This window comes from Zootoca vivipara, chromosome 6 (genome assembly GCF_965207765.1).
Source record: "Zootoca vivipara chromosome 6, rZooViv2.hap1.1, whole genome shotgun sequence".
Taxonomy (NCBI): Eukaryota; Metazoa; Chordata; class Lepidosauria; order Squamata; family Lacertidae; genus Zootoca; species Zootoca vivipara.
The window spans coordinates 5,503,831-5,530,847 of record NC_142589.1 but is presented as its reverse complement, the minus strand read 5'-3'; the positions used below and the strand labels follow the sequence as shown (position 1 = coordinate 5,530,847).

The 27,017-nt window shown below is 47.3% G+C and overlaps 1 protein-coding gene across 1 annotated transcript; it reads right to left on the bottom strand.

Moving 5' to 3' along the window:
* Positions 1-836: 836 nt before the first annotated feature.
* LGI3 (leucine rich repeat LGI family member 3) lies at positions 837-27,017 on the bottom strand. The gene is made up of 8 exons (XM_035118359.3): positions 26,544-27,017; positions 14,198-14,269; positions 12,965-13,036; positions 12,005-12,076; positions 8,747-8,818; positions 7,261-7,430; positions 5,395-5,559; positions 837-3,046 (listed from the first exon to the last, which is right to left on the bottom strand). Exons 1-8 carry the CDS (start codon positions 26,738-26,740, stop codon positions 2,229-2,231), a joined length of 1,638 nt encoding a protein of 545 aa, XP_034974250.2. The 5' UTR covers positions 26,741-27,017; the 3' UTR covers positions 837-2,228.

Sequence of the window (27,017 nt, the reverse complement as noted above, 5' to 3'; positions counted from 1 at the left end):
CTGCTCCTTCCACTAAAGGAAGGCAGTGCATGGATTTCCATCTATGCCCATAGTTGGAAGGGACCCAAAGGGCCATGTAGTAGTCCAACCCCCTGCAATGCAGGAATCACATGACCCTCTTGAACCCAGGTATCCGTGGTGGTCCAAACATGCACCACTTTCTGTTTTATATAACCCTTTGCACCACATTCTTCAGCCTGAGCCGTAGATTACCAGCCTCCTCCCTATCCTGGCTCCTGTTCTTACCCCGAGTTTAGCCTGTTTTGCTGTTCTCCTTCTGTTTGCACACTTGGATGTTCTGCTTGCCCTATGGATTCCATAGCCTCCTTCTACCACCCTTTCCAGAAAGCCCTCTTGCTGTTGGGGCCTGTCCTTTCCAAGGCCAAGAGTCTGATTGTGGTTTCTCCAAGCTTCAAATGGTTCAGGGAAAGCTGGCCCATTGAATGATGCTAGCAGGGGTTATCTCCAGTAGGTCAAAATCCCATTCACTTTATTCTGGGACTGGGAAACAGCAAGTCCCGCCTTCTGCTGCTCCTCCATCTCTCCTGAGCCAGTCCCAAGAGGCTCAAAGCCAGCCTTGATTTGGAGGAGGGAGCTATGTCAAGCTGCAGCCACCCTGAGCTGGCAAAGCGAACTACATGCAATGCCGACCCACCCAATTGGGCAAGAGTTTGCCCCATGCACCACCTTGAGTCACAGAGACCCATCTGCCACCTCTGGCCCACACTGAAAGCAGGCTCTGCTCTTTTCTTAATACACTTTTTGCCTAACGAGAAGCAATAAGCAGGACTGAGTACTCTTTGGGGAATATGTAAAAATATAGAGAGACGTCTGCTGCCAAAGTCACATATTTTAGTTGCATAATAAATTAGCTGCATATAGTAACTGTCTTCATATAATCATAAACTGTATGCCTCAGTTGCATTATCCATATGGATGTCTGGTCTCGATCCTGTGATATCTTCCAGCATATTCCTCTTACTATGTGGAATAATGTTTTATGGACCCTCAGAAATCTGCAAACGAGCTTAGAAATCATGGTAGGGGTTGCATATTTGATATTTATGTCTCTTTACTTGCTACCTGATTCCCAATCCATTCACCGTTATGTTTTCTAGCTCTCTGTCCCCAACACATAGCTGCCAAGTTATCCCTTTTTTTAAGGGAAATTCCATTATGCTGAATAGGCTTCCTCGCGAGAAAAGGGAAAACTTGGCAGCTATGCCCCAACAGCTAGAAAGTGGCTTTCTTAGGATGAGAGTTGCTGTAGGTTTAGAGGTTAGTAAGAGCTGATGGACCAGTCAGGAAAAAATTGGGATGTTAGAGGCACAGCTGGAAGTCAGCTGGGAGCTGCTGGTGCAGAGCTATAAAAAGTGTGTGTGTGTGTGTGTGTGTGTGTGTGTGTGTGTGTGTGTGTGTGCAGAATCAGGGTTTATTTGTTGCAAGGCAGGAAGTATGGAGCAAAGGATGTTTGGTTTGTGTTGAGCTCCCTGTTAATGGATTGGGGTGGATTGGCAGGGGCCAGCTGGGTCTATGGGGCCCTCCAGACATCATTTCTACTGCACTTTCATCATGGTTTGCACTCAGGATGCTATTCCATTCCTTAAAAAACAAAACAAAACAAAGCTTTTGGGAGATCTCAAAAGAAATGGAAGAAACCAGGGTCGGGGAAGGCAGGAGAACAGCGATTTGAGGACGACGGTGTCGTGTGTGTGCACTTTAAAAAACCAAAAGTGGCAACCCCAGAGGAAATCCCAAGTGTGGAAACGTAACATTTCAACTCTTACACGCTCAAGGGATCACCTCAAAAGGTCATTTCCAAGTGTGGTCATTATTCCGGTGAGCTTCATGTGTTTGGGGTGTGTGTGTGGGTGTGGGTGGAGAGTTACTTCGGTGCTGAAATTTGGCAACAAGATTTGCATTTCAACCGGGACGCTTGGTCAGCGTTGCATGGAGTTAATGACGTGAGGTCTAGGGGTGTGTTATTATTATTGCATATACATCCAGGTCGATATAGGAGTATGTGAGTGTATGTTAGGTCCCTTTTGTGGTCTGGAGGAGCCTCTGCATCGAGGAGGGCCTGAGCTTATATCCTTGCCATGGAGAGAAGGGCGGGGAATGAGTAAGCAGCCTTTATCCAAGTGACTACAGTGCTCAGGTACCCACCTCCAGTTGAAGAAAGTGTGTGCGTGTGCGTGCAGGCCGGGGACAGCAGTGACCTACCTGCCCTACAAGCTGAGGTCTACCACGATATGCTTGTAAACCAGTGTGTTCCCCTTGAAGCTGGGCGCCAGCAGGATATCTATGTCCTCCAAAGGGATGGGGCGGAAGGCGCGGGGGGCCTGCACAGAGAGTTCCTGGAACTTTGCAAACTTCTGCTTCTCTTCATCCCACAGGTAGATGTGGGTGAAGGAGAAGTCACTCCCCAGGGCCATATATTGATGCTGGGACACGCGGAACGGCTCCATCACCATGGAGCCTCGGGAGGGCAAGGTCTGCAGCTCCGTGAACCGCAGGCCCTCCCACTTGACCACCTTGGAGTCGCCAATGTAGCGGCTCAGGCACAGGAAGTTGTCCCTCTTGACCCGGAAGTGCTTGACCATCTGGACGTCCATCACTTCTGCCACATCGCCCAGGTGGAGGAACTGCTTCTGTGAGCGGTTCCACTGGTAGATGATGGGGGCCTGGGAGCTGCTGGAGATGATCAGCCGGGGCTTGCCGTCAACCTCCAGGTACTCCACGTCCGTGTCACGGTGCCACGAGTGCAGGTCCTGGTGGGAGTAGAAGCCATTCTGGTTCCAGCGGTAGAGGCTGGTGGAGCCAGCTTTGGAGCTGTCGGCAATGACGAAGAACCACTCGCCCTCGATTTGGAAGGCCTCGATGTCGTTGGGCTTGCGGATCTTCTGGCTGTCGATGTCCTGGATCTTGATGAACTTGTCGATGTTGGTGTCCCAGCGGTAGATGTAGGAGCCGCCAAAGAGCTGGGCCACCACAACGTATAGTTGCGACTCGGCCACGATGGGCTTGCAGTAAATGGCCGAGTGAGCTGCAGGAGAACAGGATGAGACATCAGCACAGGAAAAGGTCTGTTATAGGAATTCTAAGGTCTTATATATATATATATATTAAATAAATGTTCATAAATGTACAAGGCAAACACACACATAAGTAGTATATAAACCACGTGTCTGAAATAGTACAGGAGAACAATCTTGAAGCCATTTTGTCTCTCCCAAATTGACCTCAATTATTTCTCTGCAAGGAAGAAGGGAATGGGAAAAGCTCTCCAATTGTCTTTGGACTGTAGGGGCTTACACCTCCCTTTTCAAATACAGTCTGGCAAGTCTCTGTTAAGCTGCACACACTATCAATATGTGTAAGAGATTCAGGAACTAAATATTTACCATCTTAAAGGAATGGCCAGACTACTCAGAAAAGGCAATCGGATAAGGCATTCTCAGGTATCCTGGCAGACAGGAGAGAAGCAACACACTCAAATTTCTGCTGGGGACCATCTCTTTCTGTGATGTACTGTATGTATGATGTTTTGGGGGGTGGTTTTGGGCTACAGCGTAAAGGGAAAGGGACCCCTGACCATTAGGTCCAGTCGTGACCGACTCTGGGGTTGCGGCGCTCATCTCGCGTTATTGGCCGAGGGAGCCGGCGTACAGCTTCCAGGTCATGTGGCCAGCATGATAAAGCCGCTTCTGGCGAACCAGAGCAGCACATGGAAACGCCGTTTAGCTTCCCGCTGTAGCGGTACCTATTTATCTACTTGCACTTTGATGTCCTTTCGAACTGCTAGGTTGAGTGGGGGGACCCTGTTGCAACAGTTTAATAAAGTTCAGGCTTACTAGCTGCTTTGCTTCTCAATATTCTCTGGTTGGCCTCTGTTATTTTCTCCTACCAATAGAGAACCTACATAAGGGCTCTATACGGGCTCTTGGAAACCCCGTAAGGGGAAAAGGAGCAGTTTTTTCTTATAACAAGTCTGTCTCTTTGAGCTTGGCAGTACTCCTTCCTCCTGCGCAAATGCACTATAGTACAATTGCATCTTATGCACATTTAATTCTCCTGATTTCAGCAATACAAGGCAGGCTATTTGAAACTTTGCAAGTTAAATCCTGGCAGGTTGGAGAGCTTTAAAGCTCTTTTTGTGCTGGGCCCACTTGGGTTTACTTGGCATGTCAAGAGCTTGTTAGCTCTCTCTGCCTTGTTTGGGAGGGCAAGGCTTATTTAGCCAGCTCTGGGGTGCTTTCGTGAAGCATTGCAGGGCCATCCAAGTTCTGCCAAGGTATTGTATGAACATCTCTAGGCTTCCAGAGCCAGCACGCTGAGCAGCCTTGTCCCCAAAGCAAGGCAGAGAGCTAACAAGCTCTTTCCACACTGGGTCGGTTTGGGTTACCTGGTGCAAAAAGAGCTTTTAAGCCAGGGGTCAGCAACCGTTTTCAGCTGTGGGCCAGTCTACTGTCCCTCAGACCATGTGGTGGGTCGGTCTATTTTTTTTTGGGGGGGGGAATGATCGAATTCCTATGCCCCACAAACAACCCAGAGATGCATTTTAAATAAAAGCACACATTCAACTCATGTAAAAACACGCTGGTTCCTGGACCGTCCGCAGGCCGGATTTAGAAGGCGATTGGGCCGCATCTGGCCCATGGGCCTTAGGTTGCCTGCCCCTGTTTTAAGCTCTCCACCTTGCTTGCTGGATAAGGCCTTCTTGGCACACAGGTTTTCAGAGCAGAGGGAATTCTCTCTCACTCACCACTCACCTGCTAGCTGTGGGGGGCGGCTCCAAGGATTTGGGTATACTGTACATGATTTTCATGTAGTTTATACATGGGACTCTTGGGACCAAACCACTGTGTAATATGCAGTCGTACTGCACCAATATAAATGGATATGGACAATCAATTCTGCTCCTCCCCCTCCTATAAAGCACAGCACTTGTACTTCTGTCGCACACAGAAAGGGAGCCCTGTGTACCTTGGAAGGGCAAGATCCACTCAGGATCCACTCTGGGGCTTCCAGGTCAGAAGGAGAGAGCCCCAAGCAGGGAGCTCCAACTACTAGCATCTCTTTCTTTGCAGCCTTTGCAACATGTCCACCTGGAACTGTCATGCATGTGTGCAACAGGTGCATGTCTTTTGTCATGCATTTAAAAATGCCAGAGAGCAGGGGTGACTAAGGTGCATGCCACATTCCTCATCGCAACCTGTTTGAAGGGGCTGTTGCTGGATTTTCCAGCGCTCTCTCCATGGTGCCTCCCTCTTTGCAGTCTGTTGCCTGCAACATTTAGCTGTGATTCCTGCATTGCAGGGCAGAGATGGAAATAGATGACCCTTTGGGTCTCCTTCCAACTCTGCAAATTCTATGGCACAATCCACTGCTTACCAGGGATGCGGTCAAAGTCCCGCAGCTTCCGTTCGACATAGTCCCACTTGAGGATGCTGCAGCTGCTGGAACTGGGCTGGGCCAGGGCTACGTAGAGGTCGCTGGAGTACAGGAACGGCTCTGCGGACACAGACTGGAAAGGCAGGACCTGGTGCACCACGAAGTCTGGTGGAGGAAAGAAACAAAGAGACCCTGTCTGTATCCCAAACAAGTCCTGCTGATTGCCTTTAAAAAAGGCCCTTAAATGGCTTGGGACCCTGGATACCTGAAGGGCCACATTCTACCACAACAGCCCGCCTGAACTCCATGGGTTCCCATTCTCACATTGTAGCCTTATCAGCTACTAAGGGTCCTTTAAGTTGCGCCCAGGCAAGGACAGAGATAGCCAATAATGACACCGGGGGTTGAATTCAGAGAAAGAGTTTAATTCTTAATTAATTAAGAGACTCTTGGTGGTTAAGCCTCACGACAAGAATCCAGAAACAGAAATTGCAAAGCTTCTTATACACTCCTTGGGCTCCTTTCCCCCTCCTCTGTAAATGTGCGCACGCTAGGGGGTCACAAGTACATATATGGATCTTCCTGTGTCCGGTCCTGTGCATAAACACATGCTGACACATGCTGCCCCGGTAGCATCCTCACTCAGCCTTGAGTAAGACTTCAGTAAGGTTAGTATACGCATCAAGCTAGCAACTTCCAGCGTCAGGCTGGAAGTGCATCGTCGCTGATAATAAACCCCTCTCTGCCTCTCGTTCTGTCCTCCAGACAAGGCCAGCTCTTAGCCTTGATAGCAAGTCTCACTGTTGCATTGCACTTTGACACACAGAGGCATAGAGGCAAAGAGGAAAGCATTTTAAAAGGCATTCTAGGAGGAATATTGGGGGGGGGGGCAATGCAAACCATAGGATCAGAATTAACTCAATAATACAATTGGCAATTCTCTCCCTTCAACATGACATTAGACACTGGTCAGGAAAAACCTTCTTGATTATGATGTCCTATTTACAGAGCACCCTCACTTCCTGGACATCAACCCAGTGCCAGGGATACCCTCCCTACCCACCCATGTTTTGCCACATGAAATGTAGGTCGTTTTTAGCCATGGTTTCATCCCTTCTGTTACATTTCATTGTTCTGTAGTGTGAACATAAGAATGTAAGAAGAACCTGTAAGCCAATGGCCCATCTAGTCTAGCACCCTGTTCTCGCAGCAGCCAACAAGAAAGCAGAACCCAAGCACAAGAGGCCTCTCCACTCCTGTGGTCTTCAGCAGCTGGTCTTCAGAAGCAGAGAGCCATCCTGGCTAGTAGCCATCGACAGCCCCCTTCTCCTCCATGAATCTGTCTAATCTTTAAAAGCCATCTAAGTTGGTGACCACCACTGCCTCATGTGGGAGCAAGCATCACAGTTGAACTATGCACTGCATGAACAGGGCCGTCTTGAGGTCATCGGGTGCCCTGGTGCAGGGATCCCTCGGGCGCCCCCCCCACAGAGTGCTGCGTATGGTTGGAGAGAGAGAGACAGAGAGGATTTATTTTGCTTTGCTTTGTATGCAGAAACTCTGCTGCTTTTATTTTTCTTTTAATAAATCCTGTAAATAGTTATTCTGCGTCTATGCGTCTAGCCGACTAGTCATTTCCACCTCAACTAGCTTCTGCGCTGTGCAGGAAAACTCTGCTACGTTTGGGCTAAAGCCACTAGAGCTATGCCTGACACTTCAAAATTCTAAGAGGGCACAAATCTGCAGGAGAAGGGGATGGCAAGGCAGGGTTCCTCCCCAAACCCCCAGCACAATCTGTAGATGAAGCACTACTTCTGGGTACCATTCTATTTCCCAGGAGGCCATGCAAATACCACCTGTTCCTACCTGTGGTGACGCAGTCAAAGTCCTTGAGGGGCAGGTCCCGGATCTTTTGGCCTTGGTACTGAGCGGGGCTCCCACAGAAAACGGCGGGGATGCTTGTGTTTGTGCTCTCCATCCACTCCACTAGCCACTTGATGTTGCAGTCACAGGTCAACGAGTTGCCCCGCAGGTCTCTGTCAGAGAGAGAGAGAGACAAATCAGGAGCTTCCTGACAGTAAGAGCTGTTCGGCAGTGGAATTTGCTACCAAGGAGTGTGGTGGAGTCTCCTTCTTTGGAGGTCTTTAAGCAGAGGCTTGACAGGCATATGTCAAGAATGCTTTGGTGGTGTTTCCTGCTTGGCAGGGGGTTGGACTGGATGGCCCTTGTGGTCTCTTCCAACTCTATGATTCTATGATTCTAGGAGCAATCACCTCCAGCCACAAATTGGCTAATTTAGGAGCAGTGACCCAATACAAAGGTGGGATTGCAAATCTAATGCAGCATTCTCCAATTACTGCTGCCCCCCCCCACTCTCCTTCCTAAATACAGAGATTCCCTATGCTTTGGAAATCTAAATAGGATTTGTGTGCTGTCAATCTTCACCAATGATAATGCTGATCTTATAATTCATTTGCTTGTCAGTGTAGATTTATCCTGCTTAACTAGTTTTTTCTGTGATCTTCTCTAATGCTACTGCATAATAAACAAATAATAAATAAGTATTCCTTTTATTATTGCTGTCTGGAATGGCTCTAAGTGCAGGAAAAGCAAGACACCCCCCCCCCCAACTCTAGAATATTTGCTGTATGAAAATTACAGGATTTCAGCTGGAAGTTACAGGTTATGCCCTGATTGGAAATGAAGCAGTGTGACCCCCCCAAAAAAACTTTCTCATGTATTGAAATTAGTGTTGAAAGTAGGATAGCATTTGATCATCCCAACGGCATCATGGACACAAATAATAATAATAAATGCACAGTGAAAAGAATATCTGCTTCTTTTCCAGTCAATGCCCATCCTGAGACTTCCTGCTGAAATTTTATAACCACAAATGTTCTGAGTTTTGTTCCAATTTTACTGCGCTGTGGTCTCTCTGGACAGCAATATTATGGTAGCCCAAATCCGCTACTGATGTACTACTATTGTGTAAAGAACATGTTGGTGCGTTTAAGTCTCACTGATCTTGAAAAGGAGAATTATACATATGCTTAATGCTCTCCTATTCCCCACAAATGAAATCAAATTATTTAACTTGCACCCGTCTTGCTGCTCCAATTTAAATTGGTCCATTCTGATTGGCTCACCCATTTTCAGCAAGCCCTTCCCAGTAATTGCTTGGACTGTGGTTAATTTAATTACAATGGCCGGTCTTTCATATATGGTGAAATTCTTGCACCTTGCCATGAACCTGTGGGCCACAAATATGGGAGGACAGAGCTCGCCAGGGCGTTGCAATTGCAAAAGGTGCAGGGAGCAGAATTACTTGCACCAAAGTGGGAAGGAACCTTACAGGTCGCTCAAGATGTCCAGGGGTTTCAGGAGGCCTCTGGGCAGTGTCTGCAGATTGTTGTAGGCCAAAGATCTGGAAGAAAGGAAGACGTGAATGTTGGGTTGTGCCAGGGGTTCCCCTCTTTGCTGCTCTTGAGGAACATAAGGATGTAAGAAGAGCCTGCAGGATCAGGCCAGGGGCCAATCTAGTCCAGATTCGCATTCTCACAGTGCCCAACCAGATGCCCCAGTGGGGAGCCCACAAGCAGGACCTGAGCATGAGCCCTCTCTGTGGGATGTGAAACACAGAGCACTCAAGTACAACATCCCTAGAGTGGACATAAAAAGGGGGTGTCTGGACCAGCCAGTCAGAACTTCCTGTTTCCTCCTAGGCTGTGACAGACTTCCTCTACATGTGACCAGAGGTGGGCGTGACCTCACCTATGCAGGTAATAAAACACCTCAGCGGAGGCCGCCATCTCTCTCTCTCTCTCTGGCTACATTCATCGAAGAAGCAACATCTGCTTAGCCTAAGATGCCCTCTTGGCTTCCAGCCAATAGTACACAAAGGAGCTGTCTCCTTATGGAATAGTTTCCAGGTATTTAACTTTTGTAACTTAAGTCTGCCTTCTGGGATCCATCTGTGAACAGAATGTGAGTGAGTAAACTCTTTTATACTTTTATAGACGACTGTGCCGCCGTGTCTATTTCTTTTATGAGGGACTAAAGGGGACATTACCAGGTAACTTATTTTAGAGGCAAATGCTATCCGCTGTGCAAGTTTAACGTTGAATCCTGACAAGAAAGAAGTACTGTTTGTGGGGACAGCAGGCAGGCAGGTGTGGAGGATTCCCTGGTTCTGAATGGGGCAACTGTGCCCCTGAAGGACCAGGTGCGCAGCCTGGGAGTCATGTTGGACTCACAGCTGTCCATGGAGGCGCAGGTCAATTCTGTGTCCAGGGTAGCTGTCTATCAGCTCCCTCTGGTACGCAGGCTGTCTCACCAGAGTGGTGCATGCTCTAGTTATCTCTCGCTTGGACTACTGCAATGCGCTCTACGTGGGGCTACCTTTGAAGGTGACCCGGAAACTACAACTAATCCAGAATGCGGCAGCTAGACTGGTGACTGGGAGCGGCCACCGAGACCACATAACACCAGTCTTGAAAGGCCTACATTGGCTCCCAGTACGTTTCTGAGCACAATTCAAAGTGTTGGTGCTGACCTTTAAAGCCCTAAATGGCCTTGGTCCAGAATACCTGAAGGAGCGTCTCCACCCCATCGTTCTGCCCGGACACTGAGGTCCAGTACCGAATGCCTTCTGGCGGTTCCCTCATTGCGAGAAGCCAAGTTGCAGGGAACCAGGCAGAGGGCCTTCTCGGTAGTGGCACCCGCCCTGTGGAACGCCCTCCCATCAGATGTCAAAGAGGAAAACAACTACAGTACCAGACTTTTAGAAGACATCTGAAGGCAGCCCTGTTTAGGGAGGCTTTTAATGTTTAATAGATTATTGTATTTATTTTTCAGTTGGAAGCCGCCCAGAGTGGCTGGGGAAACCCAGCCAGATGGGCAGGGTATAAATAATAAATTATTATTATTATTATTATTATTATTATTATTATTATTATTATTATTATTGAGAATGTTACTCTGCTAAATTGTAGAACTTGTTAACACAAGTTGGAAAGGATATAATCAAACAATATATCCTCTCCTGTATCCTTGAACATTCCCACACTCTCCCCGCCTGCCGTTTCCTGCAACTGGTATTCAGAAGCATAGCCATTGTGGCTAGGAGCCATTGATTGCCTTTTCTTTCATGAATTTGTCTAATCCGCTTTTAAAACCATCCAGGTTGGTGGCTGCTACTGCTGCTGTGGCAAAGGCAGACCCTCCCAGTGTCCCAATTTTCCAGGGACAGTCCCGGAATGTCAGAAGCCATCCCGGTTTCTGATTTGATCCCAGAAGCTCCTGCTTTTGGATGTCCCTATTTCCACTGGAGAAATGTTGGAGGGGGTATGCAAAGGAAAACTCTGCTGCCCCTACAGACCCCATGTGACCCAGCCAACCCTCATGGGCAAGAATCCTGCAGGAAGGTGTTGCAATATCTCTGTGGGCATAATGCATCCTGCCCTTTGCAATGCAGAAGCTCTCCCCCACCCCCTGGACAGATCTAGTATACCTGAAGGAGCATCTCCACCCCCATCATTCAGCCCGGACAATGAAGTCCAGCTCATAGCTGCCAAGTCTCGCGCTGAAAAATGTGGGATCAGCAGAGGCGCGGCACCATGTCTAGACATGCGTAGAAGCAACTTCCGCTGCCGCGCTGCCCGATTTCCGGTGCCCAGACATGGGCAGAGCGGCACCCGAAATGGAGCCTCCCTGACAGGTAGGAAATCCGGGGGATTTCTGGGATTTTTTTCAATTCGGGAGAACAGGAGACTTGGCAGCTATGGTCCAGCTCCGAGGGCCTTCTGGCATTTCCCTCCCTGCGAGAAGTGAGGTTACAGGGAACCAGGTAGTGGGCCTTCTCGGTAGTGGCGCCCGCCTTGTGGAATGCCCTCCCATCAAATGTCAAGGAAATAAACAACTATCTGACTTTTTGAAGGCATCTGAAGGCAACCCTGTATCAGGAAGTTTTTGGTGTCTAACATTTTACCATTTTTTTATATGCTGTAAGCCACCCAGCGTGGCTGGGGAAACCCAGCAAGATGGGAGGGGTATTAAATAATAAAATTATTATTATTATTATTATTATTATTATTATTATTATTATTTATTATTATTATTATTATCCCTGACCATTATGATCCATGTCTTATTGATCATAATCATTCATTTGTATGCTGCCTCCCCATAGTTAAAAACCATGCTCAAGGCACACACAGTGTGAACAGAATTGAGTAATTACAAAAATACAACAGAAGTAGTCATAAGCAACAAATAAAAAAAACATATCAAAACACAAGCAACACAAGCAACACCCCCCAACAAGTCATAATAAGATCCACAAACAGAGATACAAAAAATTAACATCAATAATAATGTGATTCCTGCATTGCAGAGGGTTGGACAAGATGCCTCTAGCTCTACAAGTCTATGATTCTATAACAGCAAAATAAACATCTCTCCAAAATTAAATCTTGACCCCAACAAAAAAACCCAAAACCCTAAGCTTCATTATTATTCTGGCTGGCACGTCCCACACTGCCAGGAGTGCACCAGTTAATCAGCAGCATGCAAGGCCAAGTCTGCAGATGCTTCTGCCCAAGTAGCAACTCACAAGTGTGTCAAGGACTTGAGCCCACGAAAGGCATTTTTCGACAGAGCCTGGATGTCGTTGTTCTCGATGAACCTGAAGGCAAAGAGAAAGACATATTCTCACCCAGGGAGTCCCTGCTATTTGTAGCCCACCGCCCTGCCTTGTTTCCATAAACTCATCCCTAATACCCACTAAGGTAAAAGGTAAAGGGGCCCCTGACCATCAGGTCCAGTCGTGTCCGACTCTGGGGTTGCGGCGCTCATCTCGCTCTATAGGCCGAGGGAGCCGGCGTTTGTCCGCAGACAGCTTCCGGGTCATGTGGCCAGCATGACAAAGCTGCTTCTGGCGAACCAGAGCAGCGCACGGAAACGCCGTTTACCTTCCCGCCGGAGCGGTCCCTATTTATCTACCGGTACTTGCACTTTTTGATGTGCTTTCGAACTGCTAGGTGGGCAGGAGCTGGGACCGAGCAACGGGAGCTCACCCCGTTGCAGGGATTCAAACCGCCGACCTTCTGATCAGCAAGCCCTAGACTCTGTGGTTTAACCCACAGCGCCACCTGGGTCCCTACCCACTACCCTACCCTAAATTCATTCAGAACAGCAGTTTGCCCAACCCACCAAGGAAGATAAAATCTTGAATAAAGTTCAAAACATTAGCAATTCATTGCACATTGATTCAAAGCCCCCCATCAATTGTAGATTTAGTTTAATTAATTCAACAAAATCTATGAGCTTGACTGATGCCAGCATTTGAAAGTCTGGTAGTCATTGATACGCCCTCCCCATCCCCCACCAGCCCTCTACTGGCTGCGTGGAGATGGGCATGGCTGGAACTGGAATAAGTTGTGTGACCTTTTGTTGTGTATTTTGTTGTTCCTAGGGCTTGTAAACATCAGCTCTCCCCTTCCCCCTGTTCCTGGCACTTCTGCCTACTACAAGTGTTGTCCCAGTGTAGAGGTTAGAGAAAAGTGGCCCGTACAAGTACTGCAGGTGAGAGAGTCCAGTGAACGCATTGTCCCCAATCAAGGAAAACTTGTTGGAATTCAATAAGCTGCAAAGAGAAAAGACATGGTGTTAAGGCGGTGAGATGGGACAGAAAACCCTGGGAATGCTTGGCTTAACATTTCATGTCGCGCTGCTGGGGTTGGACTATATGACCCTTGGGTCCCTTCCAACTCTACAATTCTAGGATTTTGCTTTGAGTATCACAAGGAGATGGCTCCAGAAGAGGGAGAGATGGGAGCTCAGCGCCTCTTAGTTGAGAGACCAGCAACTTTAAGCTTTCCTGCTCCTTTATTCCATCCCAGTTGCTCATCACATGAATTCTGCAAATTCATCACATGAATTCTGTGAGTATTTAGAACTCGCTAAAATGACAGAGTTAATAAGAAATCAATCAATAGATAAGGTTAAGGAAGAATGGGAATGTTTCAAAAATTACTTGAACAAACATGGTTCACACAATAACACTTGGCTGTGTTTAGACTAATTTCGCAGACAGAGGTATCCCAAGATGGAGAAAAATAATGAAATACAGATCAAAGATAGGAATGGCTGAACTGAAACCACAGAGTCAACAAACCAACAAATTAAAAAAGGGATTCAAAAAAGGGATTTAAAAAAGGGATATTGCAGAGTACACTTTCTGACCACTGCTGTTTCTAAGCTGCAAAAGTTAATGTGTCAAGGCAGAAAGGATGTCCTCTCTTATCTGCCGCCATGGAAAAATCCTGCCCGTTGCCCAATTACAGTGGTACCTTGGGTTACAAATGCTTCGGGTTACAAACTCCGCTAACCCGGAAGTGGTACCTCAGGTTGAGAACTTTGCCCCAGGATGAGAACAGAAATCGTGCAGCGGTGGGCGGTGGCAGCGGGAGACCACAGTAGCAAAAGTGCGCCTCAGGTTAAGAACTTAACTCAGGTTAAGTTTGTAACCCGAGATACCACTGTACTAGCCTATAGTTACCAGACGTCCCTGTTTCCCGGGGACAGTCCCCCGGATTGACAAATCAGTCCCCACAGAAAATCAATTGAAGTTCAAAAGTGTCCCCGGATTCATTGAAAAAAATCTGGTAACCTTATACTAGCCTCGGCAGTCACTCTAATGGTAAAATTCTCTGGCTGGCTAAGCAACGCTGTGACAACTCAGGGTAACAAGAACCCTCCTCCCCAAAGACAAAACCAGGGGAAACAGACAGGCAGAGAGACATACAGGAACTGCAGGAACGGGAGGTGAGCGAAGGCGGCTTCTTTGATTTCACTGAAGTCTGCATTTATCAGGGTCCTGCAGGAGAGGAGAGGCAAAGAGAGAGAAATGTTAAAATGCCTGCTGAGACAGAAGGAGGCAACTGAATCTCACAAAAGGATCTGTGCAGCAGTAAAAAGGTGGCTTCTCCACGCTTCCACTTATGCTGAGCCTGCAAAGCACAGGAGTGCGTGGCATTTCCCTTGCCCCACTCCTTTCCCAGGAAAAAAAACATACTTTTAACTCTAAATGGGAGTGAAAGTCAATATGGAGAATTGCCCTTTGCTCTGATTGAGCACTAAAGAGCAGTTTCCCCTGGGGAAGCTCCCAAAACACCGGGATAAGAGAAAAGTTTTTCTATATCTCAGCACTAGAACTTTTGGACATCCAATGAAGCTGGATGTTGGAAGATTCAGGACAAAAGGAAGTCCTTCATGCAAAAGGTAAAGGTAAAGGACCCCTGGATGGTTAAGTCCAGTCAAAGGCGACTATGGGGCTGTGGCGCTCATCTTGCTTTCAGGCTGAGGGAGCCGGCGTTTGTCCACAGACAGTTTTCCAGGTCATGTGGCCAGCATGACTAAACCGCTTCTGGTGCAATGGGACACCGTGATGGAAGCCAGAGTGCACAGAAACGCTGTTTACCTTCCTGCCACAGTGGTACCTATTTATTTACTTGCACTGGCATGCTTTTGGACTGCTAGGTTGGCAGGAGCCAGGACAGTTCAACAACGGGAGCTCACCCCGTCACGGGGATTTGAACCGCCGACCTTCTAATAAGCAAGCCCAAGTGGCTTAGTGGTTTGGACCACAGCGCCCCTGCGTCCTTCGTGCAGTGCATAGTGATAGCATGGAACTCCCACAGGAAGCAGTGATGACCAGCAACACTGATAGCTTTAGAGGACCAGATAAAGTCAAGAAGGAGGAGAGGGCTATTGATGGCTACCAGCCATAATGGCTGTGCTTTGCCACAACAGTTGGAAGCAGCCGTGCTTCCAGGGCCGTCTTAAGCGCCCCTGGCACCGTGGAGCGACAGATCCCTTCGGCTCTCCCCCCGCCCCGTTTCCCAGCGCGGTGGGTGGGCGGGTGCCGCACCGCGTGGCTGCCACAGGCGCTGCTGCGCGGCGGGCGGGCAGGCACAGCGGGGTTGGCGTGGGCGCAGCTGCGCGGCGGACCAGCCGGCCAGCGGGTGGGCGCAGCTCGTGGTGCCCTCCGGCGGGCCAGGGCCGTGGTGCCCTGTGCCACCCAGCCTGCCCGTAGGGCCGGCCCTGCTCTGCTTCTGAATACCAGTTGCTGGAAAACACAGGAGGGGAGAGGGCTCTTGTGCTTGGGTATGGACTGCATGCCCTCTGCATGGTGACAGTGGCGAACGGTGCCACTTGGCTGCCCGTGGCGGCACGCCCTGAGGGCGGGGCGTCACTTCGCAGCACGCATGCGTCCTGATGCATGTGTCGTGATGTCACGCTGCACGCCAGGACGGACTGCGCATGTCTGCACATGTGCAGTCCGGGTTGGTGCTGCTGCTCTGCTCGTCCGCCGCGCTCTGAAGCAGAGCACGCTACGGTGTGGGTTTCTGGGCGGCGGCAAACTGCAAGCAAGCCGCAGAGAGGCTTGCTCGCGGTTTGCCGGCGCTGGCCGGCAACCTGCTCCGTAGCGCGCTCTGCTTCTTCCTGCTCGGGCGGCGGAGGCAAGGGACGGGCCAGGGGCCGGGGGTGCTCCCCCCAGAGTGGTAGAGCTAGGGGCGGTCCGCCCCCTTCGCCCCTCCCTTGCTACATGCCTGCATGGCGATGTCTGGTCAGCCACTGTGAGAACAGGAAGCTGACTAGATGGCCCACTGGCCTGATCCAGCAGACTCTTTTTAACTTCTTATGTTCTTATGATACACAGAGTGTGTGTGTACCATCACACTAGAAACATATGTAGATCCCACACCTGTGTAATTGGTCTGTACTTTGATTCCGTGGTTCCAGAGAGTGAACAATCTCAAGACAGGGAATAATTGTGGCGAAACCAGTTTCCAATCTGCAAAGCAGGTGGCTTCTCCATTAGTGGCTCAAAGCACGAGCTACAAATTGGCTGTTTCCAATCACACTCCCAGCCACAAGCTCGCTCACGCCTGCTTCCAGATGTGTGTACGGTTTATCTTTTTATTTGTTGCATTTATGTTCCACCTTTTTCTCCGAGGAGCTCAAGGGGGCTTACATTGTTCTCCTCCTCCCCATTTTATCCTCACAAGAACCCTGTGAGATCAGTCAGGCTGAGAGGCAGGGAGTGGTCCCCAGTTCACACCCAGTGAGCTTTTTTTATTTGAGGTGCCCAGGTGATGTCATTGTCAACAAAATGCCAACCTATCTCCCCCCCGCCCCCCATTTTGTTTCCCCGTACTGGTAACAAACTGTGAAACCCCACCAATGCTTATGATCCTTTCTGGGGCAAATCTAACAAATTATTTTAAAATAAATAAAAACCCGCTGTTGTTAACTGTTGCCTACAACCTACTTGTTTGCTAATTAAGACCCTAAAAAGCACCATAAGAGTCTGTCTGCGCTACTGACTTTATTTGCTTTTGATGCCATCTTCTTACCCTAGGAACCCTGGGAATCATAGATCTGGGGCGGGAGGCCCCTCACCAAGTAGGAATCCTTTGTGGAAAGCTAGGGCAGCAAACGTGAAGATAAAACTGATTTGCTTGCAGCGTGTGGTTGGGCATCTGATGTCCTCCTCCTCACTTACTGTCATGCTGTCCTATTTTTCACAGATTTCACTTCGTCTCACTCACTGGCTACAGGCCAAATGCTAAACTGCACATTTTTCTAGCTGGTAGGCGCCAGCCTCAACAAATGAAACTGATTTGTAAAAATGATACGTGGAAAAAATACGAGAGAGAGAGAGAGATTGCATATACTTTTGTAAATCAAGACATCTTTAATAAAAATACATATACCATATATATCCTATAATGTATAATAAAGTCCCTGTGTCTCTGCGTCCGCGCTACTGCGCATGTGCCCCACGGACACAGGGATTCGACGCAGAGACTTGACGCGCACACACACACGCTCTCCCCACCCCTCTGCCTACCGTTTCCCTCGCAGTCCTCAGAAGAATCGCGGCCTTCTCCTGGGCGCCCGCTGGCCAGCTGGGCTCAGTGGAGTGCCTCAACGAAGCGGCGGCCATGGTAGGGGCCAGCCGGCCCCCCCACGCACTGCCGCTGCAGAAAGAGGCCAAATCGCGGCCTTCTCCTGGGCACCCGCTGGCCAGCTGGGCTCAGCTGAGCGCCCCGATGAAGCGGCGGTCGTGGGAGGGGCCAGCCGGCCCTCCCATGCGCTGCCACCCCTTCTCCTGGGCGCCTGCTGGCCAGCTGGGCTCAGCGGAGCGCCCCGAAGAAGTGGCGGCCGTGGTAGGGGCCAGCTGGCCCCCCCACGCGCCGCTGCCAAAAAAGGCCGAATGTTCTAGCGCCCGTTTAGTAAACGGGCTGAATGACACTAGTATATATATATGTAAAGAATCCTGATGGCAAGTGACCGGACCGTGCAGACTTGTTTATTATTAACATCCTTTACTGTGGTTGTTATCTGCATATTTTGAAAATCTTTGAATAATTTTTTTTTAAAGGTTGTCTCCTGACTTTAGCTCTCAGTAGGCAGAACCCGGGGCCCCAATCTTGCTCCATTCCACACACACCCCTGATGTCAATTTCTTCTCTTTCTGTCCTTCTCCTCCTCTTGCAGTTTCCCTTGCAATCTCTTTTATACTTAAACTGAGCACAGCCAAAGAAAGATAGCCCCTTGGCAGAGAGGATGCATTTAAAGATCTCTCCATTTGCTGTGATTAATGAAGGGTAGTTGGAGAGAGGCTGGAAAAAACACTTAAACAAATCAATGTGGGCATCAGCATTGGCACAAAGACAGAGCCAGACACAGCAGTCTGGGAGAAGAGTGTTAGGAAATGCCAACGTGCGTCCCAGAAATTCCCAGCGGGAATAGGACAGGGTTGCGGGGCTGCTGAATCAACTCGCAGTCCTAAGGCTTGGTTTCCAGACCCTTGGTCATCTTGGTCACCCTTCTCTGCACATGTTCCTTCTGAAACCTTGGTGCCCCAAATAGTTGCACTATTGCTTCCCTTGATCTTGACACTGGACTTCTGTTGATTCAAAACCATCTCTCTCTCTCTCTCTCTCTCTCACACACACACACACACACAGTTTGAAGTGGAATTCTGCCATCTCAGTTGATCACACCTTGTTCTGCCTGAATTGGAATTATCTCATCTTATTATGCAGTGTATAAAGGTGGTGTTTCTCCTTCGCAGTAACACAATCAGCGTGATATTTACAGTCTTTATTACATATATACAAGAACAGCTACAGTTCAGAATTACGCATCCGAACCCACTGAGTCAGAGTCAGGGAGTGGCTTCCTACGATTCCCGCGCCAACAGAGTAGGTTTCATTTCCCTCCTTGTCTGTGCTGATTTGAAAGCCCCCTCCCTTCCTGAGTCTGAGCTTCCTTCCTGAGCCTCTGGGTGGTTGCAGGGCTCTTCAGCATCCCTGAGCCCCTGCTCAATTAAATGCCCCCTACCTGTCTGCAGTCTGAAGTGGCATAGTCCAGAATAGGGATGCCACCTGAATAAGATATGGGGGGCTGGCACCCTCAAATATTTTATTGAGGGGCTGAAGACCCCTCAGCCCCTAGGAGTTGGCTCCTATGGCTCACTGTGGCTCACCTCACTGTGCTTGATGTGCACCAATGTCTTTGATATTTATATATTTAACTTCACAGCAGTTTACGAAAAAGATAGAACAATTAAGAATTAAGAAAAATTAATAATTATATATTGAAGAATTTAAAAAAAATAGTTTTTAGTTTATACTAGTTTAGTTTAGTTACAGGTAGGTAGCCTTGTTGGTCTGACATAGTCGAAACAAAAATAAAATAAAAATTCCTTCCAGTAGCACCTTAGAGACCAACTAAGTTTGTCATTGGTATGAGCTTTCATGTGCATACACACTTCTTCAGATACCTGAGGTATTTTGTGTGCATGCACACGAAAGCTCATACCAATGACAAACACAGTTGGTCTCTAAGGTGCTAGTGGAAGGAATTTATTTATTTATTTTTTGTTTCAGTTCAGTTTAGTTTAGTTTAGTTAGACTAAAAGCAGATCAGACTTGCTCCAACTTTCTAAACACCTGGATAGTGTTGCTTGCTTAAACACAAATGTTTTTTGCCAAAGCACCAAAAAGAGTACAGTGAAGGCTCCTGCCTGATATCAATAGGCGGGGAGTTCCAAAGTGTAGGTGCTACTACCCTAAAAGGTCAAGTTCTTTAAAAAGTGGAAGGAGTATTAGGAGGCACCTGCAACAGTGTCAATTTTGCTGCCAGAAACAGTTCGAGTGGGGACACAATCTCATAGGTAAACTGGTCCAAAGTTGTTAAGGGCTTTATATACACTTTATATACACTTTATATACACTAATAGTACCTCTTGAGAGTGAAATCTCCTGGCACCTCAGGAGCCCCAAGGGGGAAAGGCAAGACTCTTTTCTTCCCTTCCAGGCTCTAAAATTCTGCAAAGGCAAAATATTTACTGATTTCTCTTAGACCTGCAGATCCCTGGTTTCCCCCCCTCTGGTGTCACACCCTTCCGCATTCACTCCCAGCCAGCTTTCTGACGAATATTGGGTAGCTACAGAGATTTCTCTCTTTAGACTGAAGGGCAGATGACTGACAGGTGACATGAGAGGCATCTTCAAATATCCTAAGAGTTGTCCCATGGAAGATGGAGCCAGCTTGTATCCTGCTGCTCCAGAGGGGAGGACCCCAACCAACAGATCCAAATGACAATAAAAGAGATCCTGGCTCCACATTGGATGGCCACCTGCCAGGGATTCTTTAGCCGTGATTCCTGCCTTGGAGTTGGAGTAGAGCGCCCTATGAGTCCTGGTTCTGTCTCTTATATCAGCCTTCCCTTGCCTGGTGCCTTCCAGATGTTTTGGACTACAGTACACATCAGCCTCAACCAGCACAAGCTGCATGATGCTGGCACCGATAGGAGCCGGCTCCTGCAAACTGGGGCTGATGGGAGTTGTGGTGCAAAACATCTGGTGGGGAACCAGGCTGAGGAAGGCAGTCTTGCACACTCGCACAAACTCCATTCAACCCCACAAGCCGGGTCAAATGCCCCATTTCTCACTGCAAGAAGCAAAGCTACAGGGAACCAGGCAGAGGGCCTTCTCGGTAGTGGCGCCCGCCCTGTGGAACGCCCTTCCATCGGAGGTCAGGGAGATGAACAACTACCTGACATTTAGAAAACACCTAAAGGCAGCCCTGTTTAGGGAAGTTTTTAATCTGTGATATTTTAATGTATTTTGGTATTTGTTGGAGTGGAGTGGCGGGGGAAACCCATCCAGATGGGCGGGGTATAAATAAATAAATAAATAAATAAATAATAATAATAATAATAATAAATAATAAATAATAATATTTTTGTACACACATGCATAGATCCACACCACCAGTTTTACACACCTGAGTGTGCTCACCACGTGAAGCAGGCAAGCACGTTGATATCGTGCTTCTGAGGTTTGTTCCAGACAGCTGGCTGTGGCCAGTGTAATAAATTATTGCTCTCCCGTTTCAAGCTGTAAGTGGAATTTCAATTGACTTTCCACACCTTCGGGGATTCTGCACTTCCACACCAGTAGATGTGAGAGGAAGATGCAACTGGGTTAGTAGGGTAGAGGTGGGGAGCTCTAAGTGATCCTCAGATTATAAATAAGTAAATAAAAACCTCTATTATTTATTTAGCACTAAGCATTCTAGCGTGGTTGCCTGTGGCTACCTATGAAATGTCAAAACACAACACAGATTAAAAAGTGTTTAATTAGCACAAAACCAAATCAAACCAGAAAATCACGTCTAAAACAGTGCTGATGGAAGGAGCTGTTCCTTTCATATTTAAAACCAGCGCTATAGTTTTAGAGTGCTATATCAGTGGTACTATAGGCAGAGAAGAATTTTAGCACTAATGAAAAGATTGATTTAAAGCAATTAACGGGCTTTGAAATGGTGTCCAGGAAGGTGTTTTGTCTATGAAGACAACATAGAGTTCCTTTCAAACTCTTTCACCTGGGTGTTAAAAATGTATTGGCGGCTTTTAGCTCATACTGTAAAAAGGAAAGCTGCTCAACACACTATTCCAAGACTAAAATCACGATTTTTTGGAAAACGCAGCCCTCGATATAAATGGAGTTTGGATCATCGTGATTTAGAGCAAACTCGCTCTTTCAGATATCTCAGAGTCCTTTTTAGTGAATCATTGTCTTTGAAGCAGCATATCAAAGAGGTGAAATCCAAAGCACAGAAAACTATAGGGACACCGATAAAGTTTTATTTTACGGAGCATGGACAGTTGTTTCATCCGATATTGAAAATTTTTGGTAGCAAAGTGATATGGAGCTGAAATTTGGGGCGATGATGTGAACTCTGTTAACGGGTTAGAAACAGTTCAAAATCAATTTCTTAGGATATAAATCTCCTTACCCAGTAGAACAACTACACACAGAAGCCAGATGGACAATGATAAGAGCAAGACTGCGTCCAATTCAACTATCTGAAAAGACTTACTTCCTGACCCTGTGAGATTTTCCAGACCTGTGCTGTATGGGGAACAGCTCGGGTGGAAATCAAACATTCAATATACCCTGGATTACTATTGTGTCCATGAATCAAACAAGTTTTTGAATATGGACAAGAGTCCACTAAAGCATTGGCTCTACTGGACAGAATCCGGATGGGAACTACAAGAGATTAAATCTTCCAAATGTTCTCTGTGGTTCCCGCATTTTAGAGCCATTTATTTGTCTAAACTCTTACCTGGTCCATTAAGATCTGCCTTTATTGAGCTGTGTTTCTAAGCAATGCCCTCAACAGGCTGGAAGGGCGTTATAAGATTTCATATTTGTGGGCAACCACATACTTCATTATTTGTTATATTGCACAGAACCTATATACACAGAACCTAGGAGATCTTTTCTAAATCCCCTTTGTTCAAGAAAGCAGTCTCTACCCCTAGTAAATTGGCCAAAATGTAAAATTCGAAATCAGACACATGCCGGAAATGTAAAGAGAAAAAGGGTACATTCCATCATATGTGGTGGTCTTGTAAGATAGTAAAAGACTTCTGGGAAACGATTTTAAATGAATTGAAAAAAAAGGTTGAAGGTAACTTTTACTAAAAAAAACTAGTAGCCTTTTAAGGATAATAGGACATGTTATAGCGAAAGACCAGAAGAATCTATTTATGTATGCAACCACAGCTGCCAGATGCTTTATGTGCAGAAATGGGAGGAAGATATTGTCCCAACCAAGGAAGAATGGCAAGCAAAAGTAATGGAATACTGTACACAGAAATGGCAAAACTGATGGGAAGAATAAGAAACCAAGAAGAAAGTGTCTTTATTAAAGAATGGGGAAGCTATGTAGATTATTTGAAGAATCATTGTAAACAACTAAACACATTAGCAGGACTAATTTAAAATCAAGCAGTTAACAGGTGATCTTGGAGGGGGGCTGCTTAGATAGAACTTTTAAAAAAAGAGAGATTAAGGGGGAGGTGCAGTTCAATTAAATAAATTTATTTTGCAACCAGAGAAGGAGAGGAAGGAAGCCAAAATGAGGAATATAAATGTAAAGGATGACTATTGTTGTTAAACTGAGAACGGAAAATAAAAATCTAGAAAGAAAGAAAGAAAGAAAGAAAGAAAGAAAGAAAGAAAGAAAGAAAGAAAGAAAGAAAGAAAGAAAGAAAGAAAGTCTCTCCTTGGCAGAGAGGGTTCTGTGGCTGTTGTGACTCTAATACTGCAGTGACATAAAGTGGTCTTGTTTGCATTGGCAGCAAGAAAGATTAGGATGAAGGAATTGGACCAAAGAGCAGTTAATTGTATGGGAGATTTGGAGGTCTAAATTGAAACACACTGTGGATAGTTGTAGAGGCTCCTCATTTATAATCTCACTTGCAATACATGGTTCTGCTGCTGAAGGTCTGGAAAACAAGCCTTCTGAGCAACTGTTCAGCCTGTTAATTTGCAACAGTATAGAAATGCCAGGCTGGCTCTACTGTGCCAAGGCAGCACTGATCCCACTGCCACCATGCTCGGCTCCATCCCCATCTAGTTTAGCTGCAGGGGCTCCCATTTTGGTGGCTCCAGATTAAACTACAGGTTTGTAGCAGGTGACGCAACAAAGCCATACTGCGCTGTGCGTCACACAAGACCTGCTTCTCAGGATCCCTACAGATTCTTGTGGTGGGACATTGTTTGGGAGTATTTGTTGGGCTCAAGATTAAATTTTGGAGGTGCTTAATTTTGCTGCTATCGATATTAATCTTTTGTCTCTCCCCCCCCCCCACTCATTTCCCTTTATTTGATGCATACAAAAAGATACATAACGTAAAATTAGCATTACAAATCCGGGGGGGCGGGGCGGCGCGGGGTGGTAAAGACCAGAAAAGGAAAAACAGTGGATAATTTTTCGGTTCACTATAGTATCAATCATCTTCCATTCTGTTATTCTGCATTTCATATCTTTATACGTGTAAGGGCGCTTGTTGGCTTCAAACTCCGAGTAAGAGGCTTCAAACTCCGTAGCTGGTTTTTACAGAGTTTTATTATATACATATGCGCACGACAGAGCTAAAAAGTCCCTGACTGTCTTAGTCCGAATCAGAATCCGGAAGTGGCAGGCGTCTAGATTGGTGCCAGCACGAAAGGAACCTGGGAGCCCTCAGCTTCCGCCTTTGCTCCCTACGTTTGTCCCCCCTGCGCTCCTGGGGTGGAGGGGTGGGAACGTTGCTTCCCCCCCTCAAGAACTGCTAAACTGTTGGGCAGATTCTCTGGTTTCTGACACTTCTCCCTCTGCAGCGCTCAGGTCCCACACTTCTGATCTTCCCCACTGCTCCTGTTCCACCAATCCCTTGGGGTCCCTGCTGACCCCGATGGTCCCCTGACAATACGTGACTTCCCATCTACACCCAATGTATTTACTGTACCCAATACTGTACATTTACTTTTTTAGAAATCTATTTGTACTAAAATAAATTTCATAATTCAGTTATGTTCATCATAAACCCCAAAGTCTTTTTCACTAAACCTTTTGTCTTATTTTACTTCATACATTTACACAGAAATCATTCAAGCACTGGCAAAGTTGCCACACTATGATTATAATTCTGTATATATTTAAAAACATTATTTATTTTTTGTATCTTATTATGACATTATGACTGCCCACCTAGCAGTTCGAAAGCACATCAAAGTGCAAGTAGATAAGTAGGGACCGCTCCGGCAGAAAGGTAAATGGCGTTTCCGCGCGCTGCTCTGGTTTGCCAGAAGCAGCTTTGTCATGCTGGCCACATGACCTGGAAGCTGTCTGCAGACAAATGCTGGCTCCCTCGGCCTATAGAGCGAGATGAGCGCCGCAACCCCAGAGTCAGACACGACTGGACCTGATGGTCAGGGGCCCCTTTACCCTTTACCTTTATGACATGTGGGGATTGTTTAATTCTGTTGCATACGTTTTAGCATGTTTTCATTTATTGGTTGCGACTACCTAGGTTTTATTTTTGTAATTATGCGAATCTTTTGATGTTGTAAACTGCCTGGAGCAAGGTTTTAACTATGGGAAAGTGGCCTACAAACGAACGGTGATTAAGATGCCCCTCCCATGTCCCCAAACAATCTGGTTTTCCGGATTTTTGCTTTAAAGTACAGAGCAATCCAGTGATGCGCATTAATGTTTGAATTGTCCCTGTGCAACAAAGGAGCGATGCAAGAGCGAGCGCTGCACCAATTCCACCCAGCTGACATTTAATATGGATATTCAGTTGTATTTATGGCATGCAAGCACCCTGCTTGCTCACATCATTGCACCACAGAGTGGCTGTGCACACATCTTTTTTTTCTGAGTTTCCCACTTACACAATTATGTTGGCTGGAAACTTACCTATTTTATTTTAAAAGGGAAAGGAAAATCACGATTTGTGGGATGCTGAATTTGGTTTATTTATGCCAGTGCTTAATAAGCATGCTGCAAGCTCACACGGCTCCAACTTTTCACTGCACATGCATTATGTTATTGCACGCTGGTAAGAAATTAGGAGATGCGGGGAGGGGGAGGGGGAGGGAAGACCCTGTATGTATTTGGTACATACTATAATTTATGGTGGAATTGTAAGCTGGTCTGAGAATTTTTAGAATTTAATTTTGACATAATTGATAAATATTATTTTAAAAACCCTCTTGTTTGCTGTCCAAAATGAATGTTACTGGATATTTTTGACGATACCAGTGTATATATATTGTCAAAAGAATTGGTCTTTTGCCTGATCTTTGCAGCTCAAATAGTAATTGCAACTCGGTGGAAAACAGCCTAAAATCTTACACTTACCACTCACTCCGGAATATGGCTATGATGGAGAAAATTATTCATAATCCCCACTTGATCACTGCAACAAAATGCCTGGTTGAGCTTTTACAGATCTCAACACCACAGAGAGAACTTCTATATCATCTCGAGGTTTATGATATAACCAATTCAGCTTCACGTTATTAAAGGCAGAAGAGCCAAGCAAGTGTCAAGAAGCAACCAAGAGGTTTGGCTCTATAAACCAACGCAGCCACTGCCTTGCATTTGCATGTAGAGCTGCCCTTAAGGATCATGTAGCCCAGCTGGTCTTTTCACCTGAAAGAAGCCGTCTTTAGCCGGTGTGACATGGCAGTTAGAGTGTTGGACTAGGGGACCTGGGAGACCAGGATTCGAATTGCCACTTGGACACGAAGCCCTCGGGCCAGTCACTCCCTCTCGGCCTAGCCTACCTTACAGGGTTGTTGTGAGGATAAAATGAGGAGGATGAGACTTATGTATGCCACCTTCAGCTCCTTTAGCAGAGGTGGGGCATGCATGTAATTAATCATCATCATCTATAGAACCCCCTCTTTCTCGAGGAGCAAACGAGCCATTTCCCAGCTGGGATGCAACATCTGGAAATGGACTTTCACAGGAGACCAGTCTGAAGATGCTCCATGAGAACATGCAGACCTTTGCTCCCAATGCTGTCTGTGCTCACCCAGACAATCTAAGCCCTCACGTCTGATCCCTCATCCCTCCCACCTGTCTCTTGGACACCAACCGGCCCTGTTCCACCTGGGGACACCATCTCCACATGCTCCTGAACACCTACTGCATAGCAGCCACCCACCCACCCACCCACCCACCAAGAGACAGATGTGCCCCCTCCCCAATCTGCATCCACTTACAGCGAAATGACATCCCGAGGCAGGCTCTTGGGGATGGCTTTGGAGTCCACGCAGAAAGCTGTGTCTCTGGTGCAAGAGCAGCTGGGCGGGCAGGGGGGAGGCCTGGGGGCTTTCCGGCAGGTGGTGGGCAGCCAGAGGCAGGCCAGGCCCAGGAGGAAGAGGAGGAGAAGCTGCCCCAGCCTCTGCAGCTCTGCCATGGCCTTTTCCTGGGGGAGAACCAGCTCTCCAAGGCTGGGGAAGCTCTCCCCAGGGAGAAGCGGCGTTTGCTGCAGCAGCAGCTGAGGAAGATGATGCAGGAGCAAGCCCAGAGAGCTCCGCTCGCCTCCTCCTTCCTCCTCGTCTTCCTCTACAGCTTCTGGTTCCTCTTCTCTGTGTTTGCAGGCTGCTGCTGCTGCTGCTGCTGCTGCTGCTGCTGTTGCAGGCTGCTGGGAGCTATCTCATCCCTGCAGAAAGCTGCGCTCCTCCGCCAGGCGT

Excerpts from the sequence above, each read along its gene's own strand:
- LGI3 (XM_035118359.3), bottom strand. The coding sequence starts at position 26,740 with ATGGCAGAGCTGCAGAGGCTGGGGCAGCTTCTCCTCCTCTTCCTCCTG. Across the intron at positions 12,077-12,964 it reads CTCTCTCACCTGCAGTACTT|GTTCATCGAGAACAACGACA; the intron begins GTACGGGCCACT and ends CTTTGCCTTCAG. Across the intron at positions 3,047-5,394 it reads GGACTTTGACCGCATCCCTG|CTCACTCGGCCATTTACTGC; the intron begins GTAAGCAGTGGA and ends GTTCTCCTGCAG.